Consider the following 20,376-nt stretch of genomic DNA (forward strand, 5'->3'; position numbering starts at 1 on the left):
TCATAATTCTTGAGCATAAAACAAATCAGCCATGAAGGTCTATAATTGTGTGTATCTGTCCTGCGGCCTTTCTTGAAAGTGGAAATGACCTGTGCTTTTTTTCCCAGTGGTTGGTACTGTTCGTTGCTCCAGAGATCTACGATAAACTGCTGCTGTAAGGGGAGCAAGCTATATCGCATAATCTTTGTAGAATCTTGTATTATCTCATCCGGTCCTAATGTCTTTCCGCTACTAAGCGATTGTAGTTGCGTTTCTGTTCCACTACCAGTTAACTCAATATTTGCCATTTTGACGTTCGTACGTTGATTGAAAGGAGGGAGAGTGTTACGATCTTCCGCGGTGAAACAATTTTCGAAGGCCTAATTCTACATCTACATCTACATTTATACTCCGCAAGCCACCCAACGGTGTGTGGCGGAGGGCACTTTACGTGCCACTGCCATTACCTCCCTTTTCTGTTCCAGTCGCGTATGGTTCGCGGGAAGAAAGTCTGAAAGCCTCCGTGCGCGCTCGAATCTCTCTAATTTTACATTCGTGATCTCCTCGGGAGGTATAAGTAGGGGGAAGCAATATATTCGATACCTCATCCAGAAACGCACCTTCTTGAAACCTGGCGAGCAAGCTACACCGCGATGCAGAGCGTCTCTCTTGCAGAGTCTGCCACTTGAGTTTGCTAAACATCTCCGTAGCGCTATCACGGTTACCAAATAACCCTGTGACGAAAAGCGCCGCTCTTCTTTGGATCTTCTCTATCTCCTCCGTCAACCTGATCTGGTACGGATCCCACACTGATGAGCAATACTCAAGTATAGGTCGAACGAGTGTTTTGTAAGCCATCTCGTTTGTTGATGGACTACATTTTCTAAGGACTCTCCCAACGAATCTCAACCTGGTACCCGCCTTAGCAACAATTAATTTTATATGATCATTCCACTTCAAATCGTTCCGCACGCATACTCCCAGATATTTTACAGAAGTAACTGCTACCAGTGTTTGTTCCGCTATCATATAATCATACAATAAAGGATCCTTCTTTCTATGTATTCGCAATACATTACATTTGTCTATGTTAAGGGTCAGTTGCCACTCCCTGCACCAAATGCCTATCCGCTGCAGATCTTCCTGCATTTCGCTACAATTTTCTAATGCTGCAACTTCTCTGTATACTACAGCATCATCCGCGAAAAGCCGCATGGAACTTCCGACACTATCTACTAGGTCATTTATATATATTGTGAAAAGCAATGGTCCCATAACACTCCCCTGTGGCACGCCAGAGGTTACTTTAACGTCTGTAGACGTCTCTCCATTGATAACAACATGCTGTGTTCTGTTTGCTAAAAACTCTTCAATCCAGCCACACAGCTGGTCTGATATTCCGTAGGCTCTTACTTTGTTTATCAGGCGACAGTGCGGAACTGTATCGAACGCCTTCCGGAAGTCAAGGAAAGTAGCATCTACCTGGGAGCCTGTATCTAATATTTTCTGGGTCTCATGAACAAATAAAGCGAGTTGGGTCTCACACGATATAGGTCTATAGTTTTGCGCATCTGCTCGACGACCCTTCTTGAAGACTGGGACTTCCTGTGCTCTTATCCAATCATTTGGAACCTTCCGTTCCTCTAGAGACATGCGGTACACGGATGTTAGAAGGGGGGCAAGTTCTTTCGCATACTCTGTGTAGAATCGAATTGGTATCCCGTCAGGTCCAGTGGACTTTCCTCTGTTGAGTGATTCCAGTTGCTTTTCAATTCCTTGGACACTTATTTCGATGTCAGCCATTTTTTCGTTTGTGCGAGGATTTAGAGAAGGAACTGCAGTGCGGTCTTCCTCTGTGAAACAGCTTTGGAAAAAGGTGTTTAGTATTTCAGCTGTAAGCGTGTCATCCTCCGTTTCAATGCCACCATCATCCCGGAGTGTCTGGATAAGCTGTTTCGAGCCACTTACTGATTTAACGTAAGACCAGAACTTCCTAGGATTTTCTGTCAAGTCGGTACATAAAATTTTACTTTCGAATTCACTGAACGCTTCACGCATAGCCCTCCTTACGCTAACTTTGACATCGTTTAGCTTCTGTTTGTCTGAGAGGTTTTGGCTGCGTTTAAACATGGAGTGAAGCTCTCTTTGCTTTCGCAGTAGTTTCCTAACATTGTTGTTGAACCACGGTGGGTTTTTCCCGTCCCTCACAGTTTTATTACTCGGCACGTACCTGTCTAAAACTCATTTTACGATTGCCTTGAACTTTTTCCATAAACACTCAACATTGTCAGTGTCGGAACAGAAATTTTCGTTTTGATCTGTTAGGTAGTGAAATCTGCCTTCTATTACTCTTGCTAAACAGATAAACCTTCCTCCCTTTTTTTATATTCCTATTAACTTCCATATTCAGGGATGCTGCAACGGCCTTATGGTCACTGATTCCCTGTTCTGCACTTACAGAGTCGAAAAGTTCGGGTCTGCTTGTTATCAGTAGGTCCAAGATGTTATCTCCACGAGTCGGTTCTCTGTTTAATTGCTCGAGGTAATTTTCGGATAGTGCACTCAGTATAATGTCACTCGATGCTCTGTCCCTACCACCCGTCCTAAATATCTGAGTGTCCCAGTCTATATCTGGTGAATTGAAATCTCCACCTAAGACTATAACATGCTGAGATAATTTATGTGAAATATATTCCAAATTTTCTCTCAGTGTTCTGCCACTAATGTTGCTGAGTCGGGAGGTCGGTAAAAGGAGCCAATTATTAACCTAGCTCGGTTGTTGAGTGTAACCTCCACCCATAATAATTCACAGGAACTATCCACTTCTACTTCACTACAGGATAAAGTACTACTAACAGCGACAAACACGCCACCACCGGTTGCATGCAATCTATCCTTTCTAAACACCGTCTGTGTCTTTGTAAGAATTTATCTCTGGCTTCAGCCAGCTTTCTGTACCTATAATTCAGGATATGAGCCTTCTCCCTTCCGCCTCGGTGCCTTTATGGTCTTTGTAACAATGAATAGATGTTTCGAATCGCTTACTGATTTTAAATAAGACCAAAACCTCTTAAGCAGATGTGCCTCTGAGAAATGTTCTGCGTCTTTTGATGTTCCTGTTGTACAATGATCTGACAGACAATATTAACAGTAATCTGAGGCTTTTTGACTATAACGTCCTGCTATTTTATGGATCTGAATCTTGGACATACAAGAGGAAAAGCTGGAACAATATCGCAAACGACGCTTTAGGAGAATTCTACATGTAACATTACAAGCTAGACACATACAGATGTTTAATAACAGTACAGAAGCGTTGTTTTTAAGAAACAAGCTTTCGACGAGCAGGGTAATCCGTATGCCTAGTAATCGCATTCGCAGACAACCGTTTTGTTCCTAGTTAACACTGGGCAAACCCTGTGTGGGTGAACAGAGGAAACTATTTGAGGGTGTAATTAAGACTACCATGAAAGTATTTGACGTTAGTGTCGACAACTGGGGAACCTCAGCCCCTCGACCTTCGCCATGGAGGCCACTAGTCCACGGCGGGACGCTTCTTTCTTGAAGACAGATACGGACGACGGACCGCGATTGATAAGAATCAACATAAAAAAGGAACTGATGAGGCGAAAACGAAAGACAGAAACTGCTGCATCTGGGACCACCTTTCACCTCCAGCCAACTTTTGTACATCCCGAACTGTCACCTACGGACTCCCACATGACAGGAAGACAGACGTATTCTGAAAAACCTGCACAAACATTGTCGGATCTTCACAAGATTTCAAAGTGGGCCAAAGTTTGGCAACTTCATTTAAATATTCAGAAATGCAGGACTGTGCACTTCACAAACACCGAGAAACAATTTCCTATGACCAGAACATCCGCGAGTCACAACTGGAAGTATTACACTTAGGAAAATAGCTGGTTGTAACAATTTGTAAGGACAAGAAACGGAATGTTCACATAGGCAGTGCAGAAGACATTGGTTGGCAGGATACTGGAGAAATACAGTGAGCTTACAAAGAGTACAGCCCGTTTAAAACGCTTGTACGACTTATTTTAGAATATTGCTCATTTGTGTGGTGTCGATACCAAATCGGACTAACAGGGGATGTTGAACAAACACGAATCACATATGGTCACAGGTCTCGTCGAGCAATGGGAAAGCGTCACATTGACGCTGAGAAACCTGAAGTGATAGACGCTACCTAGCGCAATCCCACTCACTATTTTTTTAAAGACCATTAAATGAGTAATCTAGGAATAAACGACAACCTTTTACGTATCACTTCAGCAGGGATCGCAGAGACAAGTTGACCGAATTACAACGTGCACAGAGCCATTTTAGTCAGTCTTCTGCGCTCGGTACGCGAGCGGAACTGAAAGAAGCTCTGATAAGTGGTACAGTGGGAAGTACCATCTGTTGCGCATTTCATAGTGGTTCCTAAAATATGGATGAAGATGGAGAAGGTAGCCAGTTGTCGTTGCGCGTAGTCTCTGATTCGGATTTTTTTGTCTCAGATTGCTTAGCCTTCGTAGTGGAGATTACAGAAGATTCTTTCATGTCGGTATCCAAAGACACGCTCTTTAAATGACTCGTATCTCCTGGGATTTCAAACGTTGCGTTCCTATAAATGAATTAAACATCACACCACTGTCCGTAACTCTGGGTCTTTAATTATTGTTCCAGAATATAAGGCATTTATGTAACAGCTCATAGTGTCTGATTGTGTTCGACACTCAATATTTAATTCCGTTGACATTCAACCGCCATAAGTTTTCTATGTAACAGAGCTGACCCGTTTCAAAAACAGTTTAATTAACTTCGAGACGTTTTTATTGTTTCAGAAATATTTAAATATTTAGTGCACAACTAGAGAGGCGGCGGTAGGGAAGGGGCAGCGTCGTTACTGGTGAGACTGGCAGAGAAAAGCAGAGTTTCCGCAGCACGAAAGCGCAGTAACCCTGGACCTGGGAGATGGCTTTGGCCGTGGCTGCAACACGGGAGCGAACGGTGAGTCTGGTTTAGCAGGTAGGGACGATCTCACTGGCACGGAATGGACGGAGATAACTGTCATGAAGTCTGCATATGTGCGATGACAAGAAATGAATACAGTCAAGGGACGCTCAGGAAAGCTCTGCTCCGTTGTATGCTTCTGACCATTAAGAGTGCAGCATCGGAAGGATAGGAAATAACGAAATGTTTGTTGCTGTACGTATGCAGTGTAGCGAGAAGGATACACCAATGAATTCGTTGGCGATTTGGTGGTGTATACGGTATGAAAGATAGGACACATACCTACCACCACTAGCAGTACCAATCGCTCTAAGCCTTCGGCAAAGACTCGAACTGAGGTTCGATGAAAGATACAGGTGAGTCACTCCCTGTTATTTCAACTTTGTGTCAACCGAAGTTTCTAGACAGTGGTGACAGTCTCTAGGCAGTAAGTAACCAGGTGCACATCTGCGCTTACGTCACTACGCTGCAATTTGCAATCAAGTGTCTGCCAAACTAGGAGGTGTGTGAGGGAAGTAGTGGGACTTATTTTTTCAGACAACAGTATTGTCCCTTTCAAAGCAGTTCCCTTCGGCAGCCATACACTGGCACAGTCGCTGTTTCCAGTCTTGATAGCAGCGCTGAAAGGCCTCAGTTGGTCGGTGATAGTTTTTTGAATCTTCCCCAGAGTCCCAAACTGACGTCCGTTTAAGACATTTTTCAATTTTTTTAAAATAAATAGTCACAAGGACACAGACCAGAAGAATAGGAGGGCTGTGGCACAACAGTAATGCCATTTGAGGTCAAAAATTCCGTGGTAGAAGTGGCTGTGTGAGATGGGACGTTGTCATATTCCAGCATCCACTTGTCTGCAGTCTGTGGTCTCACTCGATTCACCATTTTCCAGAACCTTCCAAAGACATCCTTGCGAAACACTTGGTTGACAGTTTCTCCTGGAGACATAAATACCCTATGCACAATACCCCTACCGTCCAAATAGGGAATCAAAATTGTTTGGGTCTTTGAATTGATCATACGAGGTTTCTTCGATCGAACAGATGCCTAAGTTTCGCGCTTTGTCTCAGGATCGTACTAAAAAAAATCCAAGATTCATCAACTGTAATGACACAACTGAAATATTCACGGTCACTGGCAATCCATTCAAGAAGATCAATGCACACGCTTCTTCGATAATCATTCTGATCAGTTGTGAGGATTTTCGGTGGCGTTTTGGCAGAAAAATTTCGCATATGCAAATCTTCTGTCAAAATTTGATTTATGGTGAAAGTGTTAAAGTTTAACAGGTTAGCCATAATCATTATTGTTAAACGTCGGTCTCACTTCACGAGAGCATGCACACATTCGATGTCTTCGTCGGTTTTTTAAGTTGTGAGTCTCCTTGAGCGAGGTTCATCTTCAGCGCGTTCTCGGCCTTCCAAAAAAACCTGTGATCTTCATAAAGAATGCTCCCCATAGGCCTGTTTCAACTTCCGAATTCCCAAAGTTTAGTACAAAACTTGTTGGCATACTTTTGCTTAAAATTTCGCTGTCCCATTTTCGTTACACACAACGAACAACTTCACTGATGGCGCACTCAACAATTACCTAATGGCTATACTGAGCTGAAACTCGGGCTGACACCTGGAAGGAGCGAACACAGTGTTCCACACAAGTAGAGCTGAGACACAGGCTAACCATTTGGAAGGAATGGACATACCGTTCAACACAAGTAGAACATCATACCGTTGCGAGATTGCTCGCAATGTTGTCGGTCTACTTTTCTCACATACCTTCCGTATCTCTACTGTTTGTTCCTTGAAGAGTGCTCGGGAAAAACGAACTTCTATGCAAGCTCTGATTTCTCTTATTTTCTTACAATGATCATTTCTCACTGTGTAGGTGGACATCAACAAAATATTTTCGCATCCGGGGGAGAAAGTTGGCGATTTGAAGTTTCATGAAACCATCTCGGCACAACGATAAACGCCATTGTTGTAATGACTGCCACACCGACTCGCGTAACATATCCCTGAGACTCTGCCCGCTCTTTCGCATTTATACAAAAGAAACTGTCCTTATTTGATCTTTTTCGATGTCCTCCGTCAATCCTATCTGATACGGATCGCGTAAGGCGCAGCAATATTACAGAAGAGGACGGCAAGCGTAGTGTAGACAGTTCCTTTGCTATATCTATTCAATATTCCATGTGTTCTGCCAATAAGAGGCAGTCTTAGTTTCATCTTCTCCACGACATTATCTATGTGATCGCTCCAATTTAAGTTAATCGGAATTGTAATCCCCAAGTGTTTAGTTAAAATGTTAGCCTTTAACTTTGCGTAATTTATCATGGAAGCGAAATTTAACGGATTACTTTCGTACTCACGTGCATAACCTTACACTTCTAGTTGCTTGGATTTAATTGAACCTTTGGCACCATACAGATATGTGGTCTAAATCATTTTGCAACTGGTTGTGATCATCTGATGACTTTTCAAGACGTCAAATAACAGCACCATTTGCAAACAACCTAAGAAGGCTGCTCAAATTGTGTTCTGTGTCGTTTACATAGATTAGGAACAGCAGATGTCCTGTAACACTTTCTTCGGGAACGCCAGATACCACTTCTGCTTTGCTTGATGACTTTCCGTCAATTACAGTAATTCGTACGGGACAGCACGTGTGTCAACCACCACCGTTGTGAAACGGCACACCACAGTCAGGGAGGGTCGATATTAGCGATGGCAGCCTCATCCATTACGGACGTGGTGTTTCCATCACAGGGGAACGATACAGAGCAACGCTGGAGAAACAACGGTGTGTAATTATGGCGAAACGCCCAGGAAAACTGACAAGAGGTGCCGCTGCTTCATGATAGCTCGTGTCCCCAAATAGCAAATGTCGTAGCGCAGAACTCGAGTGGATGGCACCTAGGCACTCGCCCTGTAGTCGTGATTTCTCTCCATGTGACTATAACGCCATCGGTGCCTTAAAAAAGGCCTTCACGGGCCAATGATATCTCTCAAACGAGGATGTGCAACAGGCATTTGCGCAGCAGGACGCGGGTTTTCAACCTGGTGCGTCGGCGGGATGAGTGCCGCAATGCTCACTGCGATTTTTGCCTGTCTGGTATACAGATTCTGCACACTACGGTCTTCGAATGGAAACTTTTTGATCGCCGCTTATATAAACAAGTATTATGTGAAAGACGCTGCAGATTTTGATAAGGTTTCAAAGTGAAGTAAAAGTTGCCAGACTGCCTGAAATGTCCAGAAATCCAAAACTGTGCCTTTTACGTTGTAGCCTACGGCTGCAATATCGGCGAGCCTCAGGTGTGATCAGGATGGATATAAATACCTGGATTCAGCAATTTATTTCGATATTCCATTGAATTATCATATAGGCTCAGTCATATGTAAAGGAGATGGCAGGCTTCGGTTAGTTGGTAGGATACTCGCAAAATGCAGTCTCTCTACAAGGTAGGCTGCTGACAAAACAACAGTGCGACGCATACTACATAACTACCCAGGTACGTTAGACTCTTGGGGAAGACGAAGAGCGGAATACATTGAACGTCTACACTCCTGGAAATGGAAAAAAGAACACATTGACACCGGTGTGTCAGACCCACCATACTTGCTCCGGACACTGCGAGAGGGCTGTACAAGCAATGAACACACGCACGGCACAGCGGACACACCAGGAACCGCGGTGTTGGCCGTCGAATGGCGCTAGCTGCGCAGCATTTGTGCACCGCCGCCGTCAGTGTCAGCCAGTTTGCCATGGCATACGGAGCTCCATCGCAGTCTTTAACACTGGTAGCATGTCGCGACAGCGTGGACGTGAACCGTATGTGCAGTTGACGGACTTTGAGCGAGGGCGTATAGTGGGCATGCGGGAGGCCGGGTGGACGTACCGCCGAATTGCTCAACACGTGGGGCGTGAGGTCTCCACAGTACATCGATGTTGTCGCCAGTGGTCGGCGGAAGGTGCACGTGCCCGTCGACCTGGGACCGGACCGCAGCGACGCACGGATGCACGCCAAGACCGTAGGATCCTACGCAGTGCCGTAGGGGACCGCACCGCCACTTCCCAGCAAATTAGGGACACTGTTGCTCCTGGGGTATCGGCGAGGACCATTTGCAACCGTCGCCATGAAGCTGGGCTACGGTCCCGCACACCGTTAGGCCGTCTTCCGCTCACGCCCCAACATCGTGCAGCCCGCCTCCAGTGGTGTCGCGACAGGCGTGAATGGAGGGACGAATGGAGACGTGTCGTCTTCAGCGATGAGAGTCGCTTCTGCCTTGGTGCCAATGATGATCGTATGCGTGTTTGGCGCCGTGCAGGTGAGCGCCACAATCAGGACTGCATACGACCGAAGCACACAGGGCCAACACCCGGCATCATGGTGTGGGGAGCGATCTCCTACACTGGCCGTACACCACTGGTGATCGTCGAGGGGACACTGAATAGTGCACGGTACATCCAAACCGTCATCGAACCCATCGTTCTACCATTCCTAGACCGGCAAGGGAACTTGCCGTTCCAACAGGACAATGCACGTCCACATGTATCCCGTGGCACCCAACGTGCTCTAGAAGGTGTAAGTCAACTACCCTGGCCAGCAAGATCTCCGGATCTGTCCCACATTGAGCATGTTTGGGACTGGATGAAGCGCCGTCTCACGCGGTCTGCACGTCCAGCACGAACGCTGGTCCAACTGAGGCGCCAGGTGGAAATGGCATGGCAAGCCGTTCCACAGGACTACATCCAGCATCTCTACGATCGTCTCCATGGGAGAATAGCAGCCTGCATTGCAGCGAAAGGTGGATATACACTGTACTAGTGCCGACATAGTGCATGCTCTGTTGCCTGTGTCTATGTGCCTGTGGTTCTGTCAGTGTGATCATGTGATGTATCTGACCCCAGGAATGTGTCAATAAAGTTTCCCCTTCCTGGGACAATGAATTCACGGTGTTTTTATTTCAATTTCCAGGAGTGTATAAAGAAGGGTTGCACGAATGGTGACAGGTGTCTTTGGCTCAGGTCGTAGCGCCACGGAAATGTTGAAAAACAACAACTGACAGATGCTTGAATACAGGCGTTAACCATCCCTCGAAACTTTCGAGAGCTTGAGAAATCTAGGGACACACAAAAGCCCCAAACGTTTCATTCCCGCAGGTAATTGTGAAAACCGTCAGCACAATATAACTTGCGCTTCTTAAAGAAGTACTAAGGAAGTTTATAGGTTTCTGTTATTTGACTGCGTAAGATACAAGGAGAAAATGCAGGGGTGAAAAGGTGATCTACGTTATTTACAAAAATTAGATTGCAGTTGAAATTGGGAAAAGGAAGTTCAGAAAAAATGATGTTTGAAGTTTGCCGACGATAATGTAACTCTGACAGTGAGCACAAAGGAATTTGGAAATCAGTCGAACGGAATGTACAGTGTGTTGATTTCTTTGAGTCATCAGTCTTCTGATTGGTTTGATGCGGTCCGCCACGAATTCCTCTCCTGCGCCAACATCTTAATCCCAGAGTAGCACTTGCGGCCTACGTTCTCAGTTATCTGTCGGATGTATTCCAACCTCTGTCTTCCTCTAAAAGTTTTGCCCTCTACAACTCCCTCTAGTACCATGGAAGTCATTCCCTCATGTCCTAACACATGTCCTATCATCCTGTCTCTTCTGCTTCCGATTCTCTTCTGTTACGGTTTTCCCACAGTCCATGTTTCACTACCATACAATGCCATGCTCCAGACGCACATTCTCACGAATTTCTTCCTCTATGTTTGACACTAGTAGATTTCTCTTGGCCAGGAATGACCTTTTTGCAATGCTAGTCTGCTTTTGATGTCCTCCTTGCTCATCGGTTATTTTGCTGCCTAGGTAGCAGAATTCCTTAACTTCATCTACTTTGTTACCATCAATTCTAATGTTAAGTTTCTTTTTTGTCTTGAATATAGGTTATAATAAGATCTTAATTGAGGCTGGGTGCGCATCTGCGATGACTTGTTTGAATGATTTAGTGTCGCCTGCAGCTCTCTTTTTTCCTGTCTTCGTTGCATGATTGTACAATTTCGGCCTAAGACATTATCAATTATTTTGCAAAGAAATCATCGATGACACATTATGCCATAGAAGTCTCTGCACTCTGTATTATTACTTATCGTCCACCGTTATGTTACCTGTGAGTGCAAGAAATTAAATTTTTAGTTCTTTATATACAAAGGATTTTGTTAGGACACTGCGAATCTGATTACAACGAACTATCGAGGTCCGGAGGGCTTTAACAGAAAATATCCCCCAAACAGTTTAGCCATGCCTGGGGACGTAAAATTTGCTTACAGTCGTTAAATTAGCCGAATACAGTAAACCAGTTCCTTTTAAAATAGCGAAAGTTATGTTCCCGATCTTCTTCGAGGAGCGTAAGGTGCGTCAAGTACAATGCTCCTTGCGAAACAAGTCGTTGTTAACAGAACGTGACAGAGTGCAATGCTCTTTCTTTCCCTGAATTCTTAATGGAACCGATCGCTGAGCTTGGCCACTGTTACAGCAATAATGCCATCACAGTGAGAAGAACAAGCTTAGGTGAAGACCCGGTTGCCTAATCGTGGAAGAGTTGTAGGACAACGTAATGAACCTAGGCATCTAAGTTAAGACTAATATTAACAAATATTTATTTTCTCTAATGACTGACAAAAAGGTAATAATAGTTAACGCCGAGTAAAGTACCCTAAAACCGTAATCAAATTTCAAAGTGATGCTTACACTGTGGGAAAGTACTCTATATAATTTTACACTCCAAGAGAAATAAATAAATAAACAAATGACGCACACGAAGGAGTTAAGCGACTCGCTCACAAATTTATATTCATACAGATAACGACAGAAAATCCAAAATTGTAAACTTTGGCTGACGATGGGTGGATATATGACGCTGGACGGTGATTTCACCGCGCAGCTAGCAAGGGTAGTATACAGGGGACCTGTCGATACCAGGGCGTAAGGTCTTCACGAATTTCATTCCGTGTAATGGTTGGACAGTAACTAAGCCTCGCAGACAGGCGTGTGAACAATATACACAGATGTCAGCATTTGAGAGAGGACGCGTAATCGGTCTCAAAGAATCCGATTGTAGTAAATGGCAAATCGCTCGATATTTGAATAACAGCGGTGTCATCATCTGACGATGCTGTCAGGAATGGGTGAACCGTGGTCGAACACAGCGACGAGGTGCAAGTGGTCGAACTAGAGGGACGACAGAACGGGACGATCGTCAGAGAGGGACTCAGAACACCGGATTCGTCATTATCATCGATATGACTTGCAGCTGGTGTTTGCGCGACCACAAGAACCACGAACAGGCGGCTCACAGAAAGGGGACCGAGCTCGCGGCCTGACCGCCGTTGACCACTTTACCCCAACGAGCCCGTCTGCAGTGGTGTCCAGCACATTCGCCCCGGAATCACACTGAATGTGGTAGAATTGTCTCCAGTGATGAGTTCCAATTCCAACTGAGCCCCAGTAACCAGCGAAGACGTGTCTGGAGACACCCCTGACAGTGGTCGGATACGAACCTGACTGTCGCCCGCCATTCGGCTCGACAACCAGGACGTCATTTCATTACACAGCAGGAGCCCTTTGGCTGTCATCCACCGTTACACCACAGCGGTACGTCGACGATATCCTACGCCCCGTTTTGTTGCATTTCCCTGCGTCATCCTGGGCTTACATTTGAACAAGGTAATGTCTTCCCGCACTCGACAAGAGTTTCTACTGATGGTCTTCATGGTTGCCACACTCTACCTTGACTAGGTAGGTCTCCAGATCTCTTCCCGATTGAGAACGTTTGGAGCATTATTGGCAGGACCCTCCAACCTGTTAGGTATTTTGACGATCTAACGGGCCAGTTGGACAGAGTTGTGCACGAAATCCTTCAGCAGGATATGCAACAGCTCTGTCAATCAATACGAAGCCGAATAACTGCTTCCACAAGGGCCAGCGGTCGATCAACACATCATTGACTTGCTGAGTTCCTGAAGCTCCTTCTCTTGAGTAATCAATACGAAGCCGAATAACTGCTTCCACAAGGGCCAGCGGTCGATCAACACATCATTGACTTGCTGAGTTCCTGAAGCTCCTTCTCTTGAGTAAAACACCCAATTTTTCTGAAATTATAATCATTTGTTTGTGAGTACATGTATATCACATCTATCTTTTCGCATCCCACTCGGAAGATTCCTGCTCAGTATGTACTTCACACTGCCTCAATTGCGACACCTACACTTCACCAAAATAAACAGAATGTGCACCCAACAACACTAAACGGCATACAGGAGACGAGCGACCCTCACTGTAATTGAATGGCCACGAAACATAAATCTCTCTCCACAACTTTCTAGTTTCAAACAAACACTATCTGGGGATGACGATTCAACGCCAGTGAACTCAAACGTCTGCCAGAGTTTCAGCTTCCTCTTCAGCTCAAGTCAGAGCACTCAAAATACTTTCCAAAAGTTCATTTCCAGCGATTACAGGGCCTTTCTGTCTTTCTTTGTCCATCTATTGGTTTCCACAACATTGCTCATTTTGAGATTATTTCAATTATTATGCGTAGAAGATGCCAATCAAGCTTCAATCTTTTATCAACTACGATTTTACGCAGACCATTTCCTCTCACCACTTCATCATTTCAAACATGTTGGGATATTTCATCCTCAAAAATCGCCTCAGGTAAAAAACTTTGAGCTCGTGTGCGGTAGGATAATGAAGGAGTACAGCTTTGTGGACGCACTTATCCAGTCTATTTGCCATATAGATGGCATTTCTTGTAAGACTGCAGATGCTTTCCCATTCCTACTCTGCATCTATGTTCCCATTATTACAAAAATAAGTTTGTCCAGATATGGAGACGGGTTAACATCTTGTAATATCTTCTGTTGCACTATAATTTGTGCGGATACATTTACACTTTTTATGAACACTGAGTTTTCTTATCACGACTTATTTTTAGCCCGACATTCCATCTAGCATGGTAGTCACTAGTCTGAATTTATTGACGTTTCTGCCAGAAAAACGAAGTCATCAACAAAATCCGAATCCTTAAGCCTAGATTGCTCATTCCAACGAATGCTCACGTTACAGAGGTCCATAGTTAACCTCATTATAACATCTATGAGTAATATGAAAAGGAATGATGACAAAATTGTCTGACACCTGTGGGAATGCTAAAGAAAGGGATATACCTGTATTCCATTCCTACACAGCAACTCGAGTCTAGATTTAGATTTAGATTTCGGATTTATTGCTGTACACCTTGTCCTTAATACAGCTCCACAAAAGGGAGTCGCATATGATCATATCCGGATAATATGGCGGCCAATCGAGGCCCATGGCAGTGACCTCTGGGTAACCCAGAGCCAGAATGCGCACCCCAAGGTGCTATCCCAGGATTTCAAGCACTTTCCTCCGTCGACGACGTTGAGTTCCGTCTTACATGAACCACATTTTGTCGAAATCAGGACCACTTTGGATAATTCGGATGAAATCATCTTTCAAAATCTTCACGTACATTCGGTAATCACCATGCCGTCAAGGAATATCGCACCGATTATTCCGTGACAGGACATTTCATACCACACTGTCACCCGTTGAGGGTGAAGAGACTTCTCGGTCGCGAAATGCGGGTACTCAGTGCCCTAAATGCGCCAAATTTTCTTACTGACGAACTCACGCGAATGACAGAGGGCTTCGTCGCTAACCCTAACCACACATCGCATACTAATTTCCATCATGCCTCGCGGCCAACCGTACAGTTTGAACGTTGCAACGCAATCCGTTAAGAAGTTATGACGATTCTATTTCACATAGTTTGATAACTGTCACCCTGTATGTATGTGTGTGAACAAAGTTTGAAGAAAAAATGGAAATGCAAAATTATTTTAAATATTCATCCTTGAAATTTATCAGCTGTAAGAGAACACCTTTATTACAACTATAAGCTCAGTCGTTGAAACTTACAAAGATATCACGTTCTTTGTCTAGCTGCGCAAAGGTTTAAAACTAAAATAAAGTCTCGTCGGATATTTTGCTACTTATCTAAGTAATTCCTGTTTTAAGAACGGTAATAAGCAACACTTCTGGCATCGGCACTAACGCTCCCATTAATGCACAATTATTAATAAACTTCCAGCTCAGCAAAAACCTAATAATTCTCTGGTAGTAGAAAAGCGCTAGCTGTTGTCTTTGGTCAAAAAATATTTAAAGGAAACGATGCTCTTAGGATATCTGGCAATTAAGTTTAGGAAAAGTTTATTTCTTAGCGATTATAACGGGAAGTTGAGCAAAACAGCATCGCTTTCGCTACCATCACAACTGCGGCAACAGAACAAGTTGTGCCATAAAAGTTTCGTCCAGTCACGCCAGAGTATTGTAAGCAATCTTCATTGTTCATCGCAGCAAAGCACAGCATTTAGTAGTAGTCTCATTTCGGCTTAAGCGTGCATCCGTTGCCGACACTGCGAATTCGATTTCAAAGCCGAAGACCTTGGCTAACACGCAACAGTACAACAATATGTAGTGTTGAACATAGTTACAAGTACGGCATATTTGTTTTAAATAACGCTGTCAGAAAGTACCCCCAACACGATGCCTAAGAGGGTTAGAGAAATGAGGCACTAGTAGATGTGTTTAGCTCTCTGGGCAGCAAAATAAAAGACGCTGATCGAAGTAAAAGAGGACATGAAAAGCACAATGGCGATGGCAAGAAAGTGTTTCTGAAAAAGAGATTTTGTTGGATCTGCAGATATAAAGAAGAGTCTCCGTTTGTTGTTCGTAGTTCATACAAATTTGATGAAGCTGATCTGTATCAAATTTTGCATACTTTACCTTCAAAACAAGAGGGACATCAGTGTCTACGAAAGATGTCGTATTGTGACTTTAAACATAGGGGAAAGGTTGTTACCAAAAATCTCTAAAAGTTATTCAACGATTTACTTTAAATTTCTACGTTCAGATGAAACAACAAAGAAAATTACTGAACAATTGAATGCCTAACAAATGAAATACATCGTGGTTGACTTATTGTAATTCCTGTCACGAGAATAAATCACAACGGCAATATCAGTCTTGACAGTTAAAAAAAACTTGAGTCTCATTTCAAATAGGTACCCCAGTCACACAATTGTAGTCTGTGGTGACTTAAATCTACCCTCGATATGCTTGAAAAATTATACGTTTAAAGGCGGCGGCATGGGTAAAACATCATCCGAAATTGTACTGAATGATTTTAAAAAAATGGTTCAAATGGCTCTGAGCACTATGTGACTTAACATCTGAGGTCATCAGTCCCCTAGAACTTAGAGCTACTTAAACCTAACTAACCTAAGGACATCACACACATCCATGCCCGAGGTGGGATTCGAACCTGCCACCGTAGCGGTCGCGCGGTTCCAGACTGAAGCGCCTAGAACCGCTCGGCCACCAGGGCCGTCAATGTTTTCTCAGAAAACTATTTTGAACAATTAGTTCATGAGCTGACTCGGAGCGTAAGTGGCTGCGAAAGCATACTTGACCTCTTAGCAACAAATAATCCTGGATAAATAGTGAGTATCGTGACGAATACAGGGATAAGCGACCACAAGGCAATAGCTGCTAGGTTGAATACCTAACTCCTACGACTTTCAAAAAGAAATGCAAAGTATATGTATTTAAAAAAGCTGATAAATATTCTCTTAACACCTTTTTAAGAGACAGTCTGCACTCCTTCCGATTTGATCATGTAAGGGCAGAAAAGTTGTGGAATGATTTCAAAGAGATAATATCGACAGCAATTGAGAGATCTATACCACATAAATTAATAAGTGATGGTACTGATCTCCCATGATACAGAAAACGGGTCAGATCGCTGTTGCTGAAGCAGCGAGAAAAGCATGCCAAACTTAAAAGAACGCAAAATCCCCAAGACTGGCAAAGGTTTGCAGAAGTTCGAAATATAGTGACTACTTCAATGCGAGTTGCTTTCGATAATTTCCACAACGAAACTCTGTCTCGAAATCTGGCAGAAAACCCAAAGAGATTCTGGTCATACATAAAGCACACCAGTCGCAAGACGCAATCAATACCTTCACTGCGCGATATCAACGGTGAAGTCACTGATGACAGTGTCATTAAAGCAGAGTTATTAAACACGATTTTCCGAAACTCCTTCACCAAAGAAGACAAAGTAAATATTCCTGAATTCCAATGAAGAACAGCTGCCAAGATGAGAAACATAGGAGTAGATATCCTCGGTGTCGCACAACAGCTTAAATCAATAAAAGCAAGGCTTCCTGTCCAGGTTGTATACTAGTCAGGTTCCTCCCAAGGTATGCTGACACAATAGCTCCATATTTAGCAATTACAGTATATACAACCGCTCGCTCACAGAAAGATCCGTACCTAAAGACTGGAAAATTGTTCAAGTCACACCAATACCCAAAAAGGGAAGTAGGAGTAATTCATTGAATTACAGGTCCATATCACTAACGTCTATTTGCAGTAGGGCCTTGGAACATATACCGTATTCGAATATTATGAAGTACCTCAAAGAAAACGATTTATTGACACGTAGTCAGGACGGATTCAGAAATTATCGTTCCTGCGAAACACAAATAGATCTTTATACTCATGAAATAATGAGTACTATTGACAGGAGATGTCAAATTGATTTCATGTTTTTAGATTTCCAGAAGGCTTTCGACACCGTTCCTCATAAGCGTCTTCTAACCAAACTGCGTGCCTATGGAATAACGCCTCAGTTGTGCGACTGGATTCGTGATTTCCTGTCAGAAAGGTTCACAGTTCGTAGTAACAGACGAAAAGTCATCGAGTAAAACAGAAATAATATCCGGCGTTCCCCAAAGAAGTGTTATAGGCCCTCTATTGTTCCTGATCTATATTAACGACATAGGAGACAATCTCAGTAGCAGTCTTAGATTGTTTGTAGATGCTGTCATTTACCGTCTTGTAAAGTCATCAGTTGACCAAAACGAATTGCACAATGATTTAGATAAGATATCTGTATGGCGCGAAAACTGGAAATTGACCCTGAATAAAGAAAAGTGTGAAGTTAATCACATGAGTATTAAAACAAATCCGCTAAATTTCGATTATGCGATAAGTCAGACAAATCTGAAGGCTGTAGATTCAACTAAATACTTACGGATTACAATTACAAATACCCTAAATTGGAACGATTACATAGATAATGTTGTGGGTAGAGCCAGCCAAAGACTGCGATTCGTTGGCAGAACACTTAGAAGGTGCAACAGGTCTACTAAAGAGACTGCTTACACCACGCTTGTCCACCCTATTCTGGAGTATTGCTGTGCGGTGTGGGATTCGCATCATATGGGACTGAGGGATGACATCGAAAATGTACAAAGAAGGGCAGCTCGTTTTGTATTATCGCAAAGTAGGGGAGATAGTGCCACAGACATGACACGTGAATTGGAGTGGTAATCATTAAAACAAAGGCGTTTTTCGTTGCGAGGGGACCTTCTCATGAAATTTCAATCACCAATTTTCTCCTTCGATTGCGAAAACATTCTGTTGGCACCCACCTACAGAGGGAGAAATGATCGTCACGATAAAATAAGATAAATCAGGGCTCGCACAGAAAAATTTAAGTGCTCGTTTTTCTCGCGCGCCGTTCGAGAGTGGAACGGTAGAGAGACAGCTTGAAGGTGGTTCACTGAGCCCTCTGCCAGGCACTTTGTTGTGAATAGCAGAGTAATCACATAGGTGTAGATGTAGGAGACAGTAGGCCTACCATCGGATGCACTAGGTCGTGGGACTTGCTAAAGCTCAGTAATTTGACAGAAATATGACTGCACACACTTATTTATCGATTAGCTGCCGTTGTTACATATACAGCAGAACAAGGCTGGCCACGAAGAACGTATTGCCCAACGTAACAGAGGTCTCCATCATCGTGGGGTAGGGCGCAGGTGTTGATATATTCATTCCTCGCATTCCGTTGATACACAGTGATTGTTTAAGTATCCGCTTCGATTTAAATCGATTCCAGTTTCCCATGCGGCTTGTATTCGCTGTATCGACAAGGCGCAAGGCCCGTCACTTTGGTCGGTAGATGTAAAATGTCCCGGCAACGCCGGGCATTGCAGCTAGTCGATTATATTTGTCTGGGGTGTAGCGTTGTACGGAAGTGAAACATCGACGGTAGACTGTTCAGACAGGAAGAAAATAGGTGTTGAAATCTGGTAGTGGAGAAGAATGATGGAGGTTAGAGAGGTTGATCACGTAGTTGATGAGGTTGTGAGTCGTGGTGAAGAGGAAAGAAATTCGTGAAATAGCTTGATTGTAACAAGAGATCGGCTAATGAACAGACCCTGAGGCATCAAGGAATCGTCAGTTCGCTAATGGACGGCAATGTGGTTGGTAAAAATGACAGAGGGTGACCAAGGAAGCCAAGGACTACAGGAAGCATGTTCAAGTAGAGGTAGGTTGCGGTAGTTATGCAGAGATGGAGAGGCTTATATAGGATGGACTTGTGGAAAGTTGCATCTCACCGGTCTTCCGACTTAAGGTCACATAAAAGCCCGTAATTAGGAACAATGAAATTGATATGTTAAAAAACTAATTCAGCTCAAACCGCAAAGGATAGAAACTTGAAATTTGGACAGAATGTTGATTTAATATCGCAGATATAGTTTAAGGACGGACTTTTCGAAATTTCGCCCCTAAGGGGGTGAAATAGGAGATAAAAGCGTTTCTTTTGAAAATATGCCGCTATTAAGGCAATTCTGAAGCTAAAACAACGAAAATTGGTATTTCGTTTCTCGCTCAGATATAAAGGAATATTTTTGATAACTTAAAGCCTATGAAAGTGGAATAGTGGGTGAAAGCTTTTTGGGAAAAAATCATTGTTAAAGAACTACTAAAATTTGTTTAAGGCTACATGTATAAATTGGTATCTGGATTCTGAGTGACAAATAAAAAAAATAAATGTTTGGGTGTTTTTGGAAATTCAGCCTGTCATAGGGTGAAACAATGGATGAAACGTTTTATGAAAATATTTCATTATGGCGGAATTTTTATAGCTAAATTTATGAAAATCTGAATTTGGCTCCTTGGTTGAATATAAAAAATTAGGTGTTTCAGGGTTTTTGGAAATGTAGCCCCTGAGAGGGTGAAATAGGACCGGACTAATTCACTGATTCATCATCGCCCAACCAAAACCGCTAAGGATAGAAACTTGAAATTTGGAAAGGCTGTTGCTCATACTATATAGACGTCGTTTGGTAATGGACTGTTTGCAGTTCCATCCATAACGGGCTGAAGCAGGAGAAGAAAGCTTTTTGTGAAACATTTCGCTATTAACGGAATTTTAATGTTACAA

The 20,376-nt window shown here is 43.5% G+C and overlaps 1 protein-coding gene across 1 annotated transcript in view; it reads left to right on the forward strand.

The window, feature by feature from the left end:
* Positions 1–4,959: 4,959 nt before the first annotated feature.
* Positions 4,960–20,376, forward strand: part of LOC124776155 (odorant receptor Or2-like) — an 81,697-nt gene continuing 66,280 nt past the window's right edge. The window contains exon 1 of the mRNA XM_047250995.1: positions 4,960–4,995. Within this exon, the coding sequence (XP_047106951.1) occupies positions 4,960–4,995 (36 nt within the window). The remainder of the gene's footprint in view (positions 4,996–20,376) is intronic.

This window comes from Schistocerca piceifrons, chromosome 2 (genome assembly GCF_021461385.2).
Source record: "Schistocerca piceifrons isolate TAMUIC-IGC-003096 chromosome 2, iqSchPice1.1, whole genome shotgun sequence".
In the NCBI taxonomy this organism is placed as follows: Eukaryota; Metazoa; Arthropoda; class Insecta; order Orthoptera; family Acrididae; genus Schistocerca; species Schistocerca piceifrons.